This window comes from Microplitis demolitor, chromosome 8, assembly GCF_026212275.2.
Source record: "Microplitis demolitor isolate Queensland-Clemson2020A chromosome 8, iyMicDemo2.1a, whole genome shotgun sequence".
NCBI lineage: Eukaryota > Metazoa > Arthropoda > Insecta > Hymenoptera > Braconidae > Microplitis > Microplitis demolitor.
The window spans coordinates 2,758,317-2,771,719 of NC_068552.1; the positions used below are offsets into that span (position 1 = coordinate 2,758,317).

Sequence of the window (13,403 nt, forward strand, 5' to 3'; positions counted from 1 at the left end):
CATATATTGATAAGTATATGGTGAATATGTGACCATATATAATGGCAAAATTATATATATCTAATTATATATGTTTACTCAATATCATTATGATATATGTGACTTGATATAACTTCAAATGTATTACTGCCATATATATTTCCATATATGTTGCAAAATATAATGTAACATTATAATAATTTTTTATATGTGAAAGTATATAATGTAAAGTATATGATGTGATATATTATTGCTATATAATACTATGGATATTTTACTATATATATACCCTCATAAAGTATCACAATATAACTTACCATATATATACTACCACATATTCATGGTAATATATTACTGCAATATATCACTTTATATAATCCGACATATATGTGATAAATGATAATATTGTTCATTTTTCTAATGAATTCATCCGATTCTAAAATTAATTCAATAATCGATTTCAATTTACTGTTCATCCTATACTGTGAAATATAATATATATTATATATCGAATCATATACTCTTCCGAATATATTACAAGTTATATATCTGCGAATAATAAAATATATATCTTACTGGTATATTAAATGTTATATATTTAATGATATATCAAAAATGTATTACATCACTATATAATATGTTATACAATAATCCATATATGACTAATATGTTTAATAAGCGGCGAAATTTTATATACTTGCCCTTGTATAATTTTATCTATTTTTATATATGCAAAGTATGATTCTCGGTATATGATCAGCTATATATAGCTTTTTATGGGGGTTATAACGGACTTGTCAAGGTCACGTGATTTTTTTGCATTAAACTGTATATATTATTTTCATATCACACTTACACGTTATAAAAAGCACATTAATCTAAAGAGGAAACACTAATTAATAAGACTGATACTTTCATTAAGTTGTCCGATACGTATTATAATAAGAAAAAGTTCAATAAAAAATATGTATCGTGGACGTCAGTTAGTCTGGAGTCCAAAAAAAATCTGTGGCACAGATATCTCGTAAACGGCTTGACAAAATGACTTTATTTTTTTTCACTGTCTCCAGAATTATGCAAAGAAGGTTCTTTTCGAAAATCACTACTGTAGTCCTTTTCGTTTTTTTTATAATAAATAATTTCTGTTAAAACCGGCACCATGTAAACAAACACACACTGCAGCCATTTTTTTATTTTATCGGAAATGTTTTTTTTATCATCGAACTTTGCTGGTATCATAAGGTTCTACTTTACCATCAGATAATTTTTTTTCATTGCCAACTGTCATAGAATTAACTAAATTATAAAAAAAAGACGAATTTCTTTCTAGATGTTTATTAAAAAATTTTGTAATTAAAAATGAAAATTAATAATTTACATATTTTATTGTAACATGAACGTTCGAGGTGTGCACTTTTGGATTTCCCAAGCTTTTATTTTTTTATGAAGTTATTTTTGTGAATAGTCATTTTTGTATCAGGTTATTTTCGACTAGTTTTTATTGTGATGGTTATTAAAAACAGGGTATTTAGGACTGTAACCAAAAATTTTGAATTAACGTTTAAATAACAAATCTAAATATTTATCAACAATCAATAGTCAACAGTTGGTCACTAGCGCGTGTTAAGTATCACGATAGTGTGAGTTAAATAATAAGTAATGGAGCTTCTCTGGTGATAGATTAAACCGTCGGATATGGATATTCCCCTAACGCCAGTTGAGATTATGGTAATTGCCATTCATAACTGACATTTATTTACGTCAAACGTAATTTACGAGACCCTCAGTTTTATATATCTCACTAATGTCATCTCCAGCACGTTAACTTGTTAGTAAGAACTAATATATATATATATATATATACATGTGTGTGTATGTATAACTATGAGGAAAAGTAACATTAGACAAATTGACATAAACCAAAGAGAGACTATTAAATGACTATTCCGTGCATGTGAAATTCCTTAGAGAATTTTGTTTCGAAATATTTTGTTGGTTACCCTTTCAATTTATATACTCACATGCAACACGAAGTACCCGACTCTCTTTGAGTTCACCACCGGGAAAATTGTGATTGACTGCGGTACAGCTGAGTTCTTTGCCATCGTCTTCACGATCTAGCACAAGAGCGAGTTTGCTAAGCGTGGAATTGCTTCGTTGGGTTGATGCAACAACCGGATCTCGGAATTTCAGTCCACCGAGACTCCATGTGAGGGTCGCCGCTGGCCAACTACCCCAACTCTCACATTTTGCTGCTATTGGCTGTCCAACTAGTATCAGATCATCGTGCAGATGGATTTTTACCGCCAGAGGCTTCACTGCAATAAAATAACGTAACATATTATCTAAGATTTTACTGTCGTATTTTTCCGACCATGAATTTATCTAAAATCGATTTTCGGACAGAGTTTTCATGATTTAGTGAGTTTTAAGTTAAACTTTTTTTTCTGATGGATATTTGATGCAATAAACTGAGTCTTGACAAGATGAAAAGTCATAAAGAGGAAGCTAAAAAAAAGTCGATGACAAGGGAGCAAAGAAAAAAATAAGATGGCGGAGAAAAAAAAAGTTTTTGGTGAATTGATTTGACTTGGATATTTTTCAAATTTATATGTCAAATCATTAACTGACGATAATATTGTTGAAATATGTATTAGGGTGGCCCAAAAAAACCGACTTTTTTTTTTTCGAGTCTCTTATGAAAATTTGTTGGCTTACGATGTTTTAAGAAGCCTCTCCAAAAATCGACGATAAAAAGTTTTCAAGAAGTCGCTCACGAATTTTGAAAATATCAAAAATTATTGAAATTCGGATTTTTAACTTATAAATTTTTTCTTTCTGGCAGCAATAGTTAATATTTATAAAATCATGTCTATGCTGAAAATTTCAGCCCAAAATTTAAATATTTAAACGGCGCTCAAGAATTTTGAATATTAACTGATAATATGTGATTAATACTTTGAATTAGTTTTTGTATTTTTTTATAACTCAATTATTGTCATTTCACTAAAATATAATTTTTGCATAATCAAAAATATACAGGACAGTTTTAAACAATAAAATTTGGCAAGTTTTGAATAAGCGAAGAATCTAAAAATTGAATTAAAAAATAAAAAAGTATGTAAATAACTTATTATTTTTATTTATCGGATTGTATTTTCATTCATTGTGATACAAGTTGATGGTGAAAAAATCGAGAAGCTTTATTATCAATATTCAAAGGTCGCTCGAAAACGTTCAAAAGACCGCACTCGGAAACATTCAAAATTCTTGAGCGAGGTTTAAATATTTAAATTTTGGGCTTAAATTTTCAGCGTAATCATGATTTCACAAATATAAACTATTGCTGCCACGAGAAAGAAAAAAATTTGAAATAAAAAATTCAAATTTCGATTATTTTTGATATTTTCAAAATTGGTGAGCTGCCTCTTGAAAATTTTTTTTCGATGATTTTCGGAGTGGCTTCTTAAAAGATCGTAAACCAACAAATTTTCATAAGAAACTCGAAAAAAAAAAATAGTCGGTTTTTTGGGGCTACCCTAATATGTATACACATAAAAGTACTGGATATAATTTCGTGAAACGCTTGCGTGGCGCCCAGCTGACAATCGAATAAATACAACAGTATAATGTTATAGCTTTCGGTTATTTAAATCGTAAAGTTTTGTAAGAAATATTTTTCACTGATCGATCCATACTATAGATGTTTGTTAAGGGTATTGTAAAGAAAGAAGAAGAAGAAGAAGGCAAAGCTAAGAGAAATGATATTGCTGTGCAAAGTCATTTGGAGTTGGCAATACTTAGATTTTTCGAGATAGCTTGGCACTTACTTGGACCACTATCAACTGTAAATTAAGCAATCTTGATTTTATCGGTACCACGAGAATTTAAAATGTTAACGCAAATGAGACAAAAGACGACTTTTTTTCTGATCGAAGAAAGAATCAGAGAAGGAGGGAAAAGGTGATAAAGACTAAATAGACAGCTTGTAAAACGAAAAATAAATGAAACTATAAAAAGGAAGATGGAGGAAAAAAAAATTTGATGAAGGTGCACCTGTTTCCAGAATAAGGATTTTGTAGGAATTGGAAAATCGGAAGGCAATTTCGAAACTCGAAAAACTTTGCTGGGTAAATAAATATCTGAGTTAAATAAATAAAAAAAAAAGTTATTCGCTCGATGATAAAATTGTTTTTAACAACTGTTACATTTCGCTATATTTTTTAAAAATATTTGAGAACATTATTCAAAAATAAGTACTTATTGTTTTTATTATTGTTGCATAAAGGTTGTAATTAATGGAGACTCGGTAAACTTGTTAACAAATTAAACAAGGAATCCTACTCGAGTTATAACGTTTGGTGAAGTTTTTTCATTATCTCCGTTTAATTAGAAACAAGAACATTACTAAAATAAATTACTTTTGAAAAAAAAAAAATCAATGTTTGTCCATTTTGTACTTACACGGGGCAAAATGACTGTTTTTGTTCAAAATCGATTGCTGGTTGTAATTGGATGAGTTTCAAGCATGACAAATTATTTTGCACGGATCATGTGCGAAGTGTTGAGCGTGCTTTGTGAACGGTTCTTTTTTTTCGACTATTGTATTAACATAAAAATTTCTTTACACTCTTTTAACTACGCCAAAATAGGTAAAAGTGTGTACTCCCGGGTCAAAAAATTTCATATGATTTTAGTCTAATTGGACTGTATTTGAACTACTTCATTTGTTATTGAACTTCTAGCAAAATTTTAATGTTTTTGATCTATCCGGACTGGAGAATTTGATCTAATTTTAGTCTAATTGGAATATTTGATCTGTTTTTGATCTTTTACAAAAATTTTAAGCTGTTTTCGACCTGTTCTTTTAAAAAACAATTGAATTACGGGCAAACCAAACTAGATTCATTCTTGAACTTTAAAAAATTTTAGTTCTGAAAATTTGCAAAGACAAAAGTAGATTAAATCATGGACTTATAAAATTTTTATTTATGGACAATATTTATAAAAAAAATATTAAGTTACAGAATTGATTATGTTTTGTTTACTATTTATTTAGTATCTTTTGATAAAAAATGTGGGCAGTTAATGAAAGTTTGACAGCTTAATTTTTCTCATGCTGAATAGCCTGAAAGCAGTTTCAATATTAAGCGCTGCTATATTGTGTAAACGTCCAATATACTCTGTACATATATTTATCTAAATTACCACTTATATCAATTAATATTATTTTAATGAAAGTTATCAATCATACGAAACTCAAGTATTATTTGACAATATATCATTATCTACTGTATTCTGATTCAAAATGTTATTCTACCACACGTATCGTCACTGCTGCAAACGGAAAAATGTATATTCCAAAGCGCTGGATTCAATATTTTTAATTTAGATAATTGTTAACTTCCTCTACATTAATAATTCATAATTAATAATTTTACTTGCAATAAAATATTAATTAAATGTATTTTCAATAAATAATTAAATTATTATAATATTTTTCTAATAAAAATAACCCATGTTAAAATATGTTAATGTTAATATTCATTATTTTATTTAAAAATTTTTTAAATCAGTTAAAAATTAATTCATTATTAATTAAATAACCTAATTTTTTAATTATAAAACCTTATTTTAATATTAACCTTACTACCTTCAATTGGAAGCAGCTTCATCGAAATTGTAATAATTACAATGTAGCATAGGAAGGATTCCAATGTAGCATGGTAATCATTACCATGCTAGCATAGTATTATTTACCATGTTAGCATGGATAGCGTTACCATTCAACATCGGACAAATTACTATGTCAAATAAATAATACGGCTAAAAAGCTGGTGTTACCATGCTGCATAGTAATAATTACTATGTAACATTGGAGAATATACCATTCATTTCTCTCCGTGTAATCAGTTTTACATTGCTAATTAATAACAATTAAACTAAAAGGATTCAGATAGTGACTTCCATAGGGTTTATGTGATAAAAAGTACAAAGATAATAAGAAAAAACTTAGGCCGATTAATTGTCTGTCGAGAGTTACCGTGTTTACGAAGTTTCATACGTAACAATTGACAGCGCTGGATTCTTGAGTTAAAATAGTTTATTTTAAACTAATAAAATAAAAAATCGACTTGGTATTAGGTTCAAATTGTTCCTTATTAAATTCTCTATATGCTAACCCGGGTCAAAAAATTAGATCTGTTTTAAAATAAATGATAAATTCTAATATTTTTTCTTCAATTCAAATTTATAAATCGTATTTATTTTCTATAGGAATTTAATGTTTGTGCCCGTACTATTCCTTGTCCAGGCCAATATCAGACCTATTTTCGTATGATATTTAGTCTGTTTTAAATCGGGTTCAGACTAAAAACCGACTTTTTAATTATAATTATTGGTCTGTGTTCAATTGTTTTTAAGGACAAAAACATACTTTATTCATTATAATTTTTAGTCTGTTTTTAATCGCTTTTAGATCTAAAACAGGACTTTTTAAAAATATAAATAATAATAATAATCTAGATTATAAATTTATTTTAATTTTCTTAATATTTGAAACGCTAATGCACTTCCGTAATGAGATGTCACAAAAATTTTGATATTTTCTAATGCCAAAATATTTTCGATTTTATCCGGCAAATAAGAAAAATTTTTTAGACATTTTAAGAGTTATTTTATCACTTTTATTCAATGCTATAAATATTCAGTCAAGACAACTAAAAATTAAGCTGTCAAACTTTCATTAACTGCCGATATTTTTAAACAAAAGATACTAAATAAATAGTAAGCAAAACATAATCAATTCTGTAACTTAATATTTCTTTTACAAATATTGCCCATAAATAAAAATTTTTTGTCCATGATTTAATCTACTTTTGTCCCTGCAAATTGTCAGAACTTAAATTTTTTAAAGTTCAAGAATTAATCTAGTTTGGTTTGCCCGTAACGCAATAGTTTTTTACAATAACAGGTCGAAAACAGCTTAAAATTTTTGTAAAAGATCACAAAAAGATCAAATAGTCCAATTAGACTACAATCAGATTAAATATTTCGGTCCGGGTAGATCAAAAACAGATCGAAATTTTGATAGAAGTTCAATAACAGACCTAGTAGTCCAAATACAGTCCAGCTTGACTGAAATCAAATGAAATTTTTTGACCCGGGCAAACATCAAGAAATTATAAATACTCAAAAATTTCTTTATAGTTGATTTAATTATATTTTCTAATTATACTAAAGAAGAAAAATAATAATTATAATATGATATATTTAATTAAATGCGTAAATTATAAAAGGATTATCAAAGAAGCAAAGGTAGTTGTGTAGCAGCAAGCACGTACGGCTTAAGGGTATAATTATTACCAGATAATAGGCGGAAATTTTAGACGTTTCTTTTAAGCAAGCTTAATGTAATTTACCGGATCGATTAAGCGCGAGCTTTTATGTTTTATAAAATCGAAAAAAAATAAAAATCAATATTGTAAAACGTCAGTTTCAGTGATTTATAATTTAACGAGATGTGTATTCAAATATGAACAAGAAAAAAAATCTGAAAGAATTTTTTATTAAGAACAGAAAATAATGAAATTACTAGATATTAAATAAAACATTTATGATAGTCCCCGTGAAAAATTTTTAATTACTTTAATTTCTCTACTTTGTAAAAAATGAATTTCGTTAAAATGTCGTTACTGTGTGAATATTAGCATAAAAATGATTTAGCATGTTTCTGTTACTCCAGCATCTTATTTTAAGTATTTTTAGTTTGACGATTCTTCCGAGAATTCTTTTACCATCAAAGGAGCAAAATGAATCCGCCCCCAAACCTTCGGGAATCTACAACGCTTCCGGTGTATGCATATTTTTAATTTCTTTTGTTTCACTTTTAGTTACTGCTATTTAAATAGAGAAAAAAATCAATCGAGCATATTTTTTTTTTATTTTCATTAAATAGAAAATTTTTTAAAGATAAAAAAACTCAATGAATAGATACTCTGTATTCGTAAGGTATTTTATGAACAAGTAAAATATTTCAAACATTTATGTAAAAAATATAAAATATTTTATTATAGAGTATTTTCAAAACCCGGAATATGAATTTATTCAAAAATTTTCACTAATTTACTTAGCGACAATGAAATGGATATAGAATCAATGCACTGAAAAAACAATTTTTCTTTACAAGCGATGTCGTTGTTGGCTGAACACTTGTAGGCATTTGTGGGCATTAAGATACAGTGAACTAAACAAAACACAGTTTTCCAAAAATCAACGTCGCTGTGAGCATTATAATGCACTGATAGAAGTATTTATGTAACGGGACCGTTAGGTCCACCTCCGTTTGATGGGAGGCCCTTTCGGACATACTCGCGCTGCGTAACCCTATTTGTATATTATGACTTCACCATATATTATAAAAGCGAAATATGAGCATATGCTCACATTAGCTTACCCATTAGGCATGCAGTGCATGTGGGTGCCTAACACACAGCCACCACGAGTCCGACCTCACATGGACCCAGACACTCCTCCCATCTCAGGAAATAAAGAGACTCTGCTCAAAGTGGGGCTTGGAATGGGTCCCCCATGGTACCAGACTTCAGCTCTGGTTAACTGCTTGCGTAAGATAAGTGGTGGACGCAAGTTCTTCCCAGCCCATATGGGTTACCTCCACTTATAGTCACTAAGGATTTGAGACAAGCCTATATATACATTTGCCATTATTTGTTGCCTAGTGTTCACTTATCTCCGAGCTTTTTTGGGGACGCCATTAGTGTTTTAAGTCATAAAATTGGCGGCGATAGCTCCACTCGGGTTGATCAGCCAAAGAAGGTTTATTAATAAGGTACCCGCGGGAAATAAGACCGTAATAATTTTTACCGTAAATCTACCGTAAAATACGGATGAATTTACCGTAATTTACGAGAAATAGGTAAATTGCGGTGAGTTTACTGTAATCTACGGCATTTTTACTGTAGAATACGGTAAATCTTCCGTAAAAATTCGGGTGGATTACTGAATTACCATAATTTACGGCGGATTACCGTATTTCACGGTAGATTACCATACATTACGGTAAGATCGCCGTAAATCATGGTAAAATCACCGCAAATTACGGTTCTTTTTCAGTAAGTTACGGTAAATCCACCGTAATTTACCATACATCAGTATTTAAGGTGGGTTACCGTAATTTACCGTGGGTTTACCGTAATCTACTTAGATTACGACAAACCCACTATAATTTGGGTCCGTTGTATTCATTTCGATAATTAAATGCAATATTTTTGATTCTATTCAAAATCTCCCTTAGCTAGGCCTTATTACACACCGGTACCTTAATTAATTAATAATTCATTTGAAAACTCAACCAAATAAATATTCTTAATAGTTAATAAATGGCTTATTCGAATGGAAGGAAATTACATATAAAGTTGATTAAGTAGGGTTATGACTAAAAATTTGTAGTACGATTTAATTTATTTTTTTTTTTAAAGAAAATAATACACAGAGTAATTAATTTTGAAAATATTTATTTTTTCAATTCTTCGCTGACAAAATTGCAAATTTTCTAAAATTTGGGAAGTTATTGGTTTCAATCCGATTTTCGAAAATCGAATTTCTAAGAGATTTTGACGTTTTGAGGTCCTAGGAAGCTATCCTGACTAATTTTACGATGATGTCCGAGTGTATCTATGTATGTGGGACAACAGCGAGAAGTTTTGGGGCTGGCCCACAGGATCGACTGATAGACCGATTTTTTTCCTTAGTGTATGCACTATAATTTTTCAAAGACGCAAAGTAACTGACATAATTTATTTTTATTATTATGCATGGCTTTAGATTTTTATAGAATAAAACCCTATTAATTATCACTACTGTCATCATTTTTTGCTTAATGACAATTAACTAATAAAGATTAACTAATAAAGATCAATAGCTCAGTGCCCAGTTGTTATTTTTTTTTTAAATTTTTCTTTATCAAGCAAAACCAACGCCTGGTGTATTTTTCAACTATTTTTTTTTTAAACGTGTTAATGTAAAATTTTTTTCTCTTTGCAAATAAAATAAATTATATATGGCAGCAATAATAAAGCTGTGTAAAATGAAGTCGTGTGAAAATGAGTGCCAATGAGATTAAATTTAATGTCATTCGAAAAGATTTCAGAGTGGAATTCGTGCTTATGTTGGTGTATGTTTTAAATTTATACGCAGACTTTGCATAACGAGATGACGTCTCTCTATCCTGGATAGGACAGAGGATTAATTTCGGATTTGAAATCTTAGATCTTATATATAATTCAATTGCGAGCACTTTTGAATTTGCTGAACTATTTCGTTGATCTTGTTTCATTGCAATTTATTCGGTAAAAACAACTGTGCAAAGGTTTTATCAAAAAATAAATAAAAACACAAAAAAAACTGAATTTTTTAAATTATTTTTTGCTAACAGGAATTTGAGTTTTTACTTTTTTTCATAAGCAAATTTGAAAGCCAAAACCATCCCATGACGTTTATAATGTTTTTATTATATACACTTGGAAAGAAATTTATGATAACAATTAAAATATATTATGGAAATAGTTCCTATAACGTATGGTAACCAGTATTTTTTGAAATATTGATTCTAGGAACAGCACCCATAGAAAATTATGGTAACTATTCCCATCTGTATAGTTTTTATTCCTATATGATATAGGAATAGTTCTTAAAAAATTATGATAATAGAACTTATGTCATTAAGGTAATCATTACCATACTATATGGAAATTTTCACCATATAGTATGGTAATAATTACCATAATATGAGAAATTTCTGAGGGTTATGGTAGGAATTAGCATAATAGTATGGTAGAAATTACTACACGAAAATAAAATTATGGAAAGTCTTGCTATGCATTATGGGAATTGCTCCCTTAATGGTAAAGGAATTATTCGAATTGCACTATGGGAACCATTCCTATAATATTATGGGAATGATTCCTATAATGGTATAGGAATTATTCCAATTGCACTATGGAAATCATTCTTATAATATCATGGGAATGTTCCCCATAAAATGTAGAAATATTTCCTATATAGTATGGGAATGATTTCCATAATATTATAGGAAGTATCCCTATAAATTATAGGAAGTATCCCTATAAATTATAGGAAGTACTCCTATAAATTATAGGAAGTACTTGTATAAATTAGAGGAACCATTCCTATAATCAAAGGAACCATTCTTAAAACTAGAGGAACCATTTCTATAATTAGAGGAACCATTCCTACGATTAGAGGATCCATTCCTATAATTAGAGGAACCATTTCTATAATTAATAGAACCATTCCTAAAATTAGAGGAACCATTTCTATAATTAGAGGAACCATTCCTATAATTAATAGAACCATTCCTAAAATTAGAGGAACCATTTCTATAATTAGAGGAACCATTCCTATAATTAGAGGAACCATTCCTACGATTAGAGGATCCATTCCTATAATTAGAGGAACCATTTCTTTAATTAATAGAACTATTCCTATAATTGGAGGAACCATTTCTATAATTAGAGGAACCATTTCTAAAATTAATAGAACTATTCCTATAATTGGAGGAACCATTTCTATAATTAGAGGAACCATTTCTAAAATTAATAGAACTATTCCTATAATTGGAGGAACCATTTCTATAATTAGAGGAACCATTTCTATAATTAAGAGAACCATTCCTATAATTGGAGGAACCATTTCTATAATCAGAGGAACCATTCCTATAATTAGAGGATCTATTCCTATAATTAGAGGAACCATTTCCATAATCAATCGAACCATTCCTATTATTAAAGGAACCATTCCTATAATTAGAGAAACTATTCCTATAATTAGAGAAACCATTTCTATAATTAGAGGAACCGTTCCTATAATTAAAGGAACCGTTCCGATAATTAAAGGAACCTTTCCTATAATTAGAGGAACCATTTCTATAATTAATGGAACCATTCCTATAATGGTATGGATATTATTCCCAACAGTATAGGAACTATTCCTATAATTATGGGAAAAATTCTTATAATTATAGGAATTGCTCCCATAGTTTATGGTCGTAACTCCTATGATGGTATAGGAAAAAATTTTACAAAATTATGGGAACTGTTTCCATAATTTTCTTTTCATGTATACTAGTATAATAAAGATTACTACAATATCACAGTAATAATTTCTATAAATCATGGGAATCATTACTATAATATATGGTAATGTTTACCCCAATACTACGGAAACAATTACTAGGTTAGTATAGGAACGATTAGCATATGATAGGAACGGTTACCATGATATGTAAGGTTCATTTCCATAGTGACCGTAACCATGTGACTATAGGAACTATTTCTATGTGATTATGGGAACTATTCCCAGAAGCATGGTTATCACTACCATAATTCAGTTATCATACAGTATAGAAACTATTACCATAACCATAAGAATTGTCTCCATAGGTGTGGAAACTTTCAGCCCATAATTCCTAGTAACTATTACTATGACATTATGGGTTGATATTTCATAAACATGCTGGCAACGGTTACCATAATTTTCTCTCCGTTTTTGCCCTGTCTCCCTTCCCTTATATATTTATTCAATAGATTCTCAAATACTTAAACATTATGATGATTTTCTTGAAATAGTAGCATTGTATTCGAAGAATATGACGTTTCGCCAATCATTAAAACGGAGATCAAAACAGCTATTCAATTTCCTCTTTAATATTACCTTGTACTTTCGTTATTCTGATACTGGCAGCAGGATATTAACGTGAAACTGGCCCCTCAATATTATGTATAAGTGATCATTACTCTTCTTATTATTATTATTATTATGCTGTTTGTGTTTGATAACAAAAAACTTATCGTCTCATTTATTTTTATTTGATAAAATAAGAAAATTTTAAAATGAAAATTAATTTACTTTATCTAAAAGGTTCTATTTCCTTGATTTAAAACAAATAGCACTATTTATCTAACAGGTAAACAATAATAAGAAAAACTGAACGAACTAATGGAATTTTTAGCCTTTACGGTTTGGTCACAATAAAGTTTATTTTCCTGATATCACACGAAAAGCCACGAAATAAAATCCGACGTTGCTTGTTCCCAGATTACGTCTCGTAAAAGCCACTTACAAAACCTACTGTACAGAACTTGGCTATTTTTATTCAAGTTTTTTTTTTTCGCGGATTGCACAAAATCGAAAAAAAAGACCGTAGATTGAAAATCAGAAATAAGGGATGTTGTGGGTATAAAGCGGGAAAACAGTGAGAGCGTGGTTTTTTTTCAGATTGATGCCGGCTTCTAGTGCTTTCAAGCGGCTTCATGAAAGAAATAGAGATTTGCAATTGAAGAGAGGATAAGGTATACTAACAATAAGTGATTGCTCTATAAAATTTT

General features: G+C 29.2%; 1 protein-coding gene across 1 annotated transcript in view; it reads right to left on the reverse strand.

Moving 5' to 3' along the window:
• The window catches only part of LOC103579458 (synaptogenesis protein syg-2), a 139,255-nt gene that overhangs the window by 45,998 nt on the left and 79,854 nt on the right, over nucleotides 1-13,403 (reverse strand). Inside the window, exon 6 of the mRNA XM_053741620.1 lies at nucleotides 2,001-2,297. Coding sequence (XP_053597595.1) covers nucleotides 2,001-2,297 — 297 coding nt within the window. The remainder of the gene's footprint in view (nucleotides 1-2,000; nucleotides 2,298-13,403) is intronic.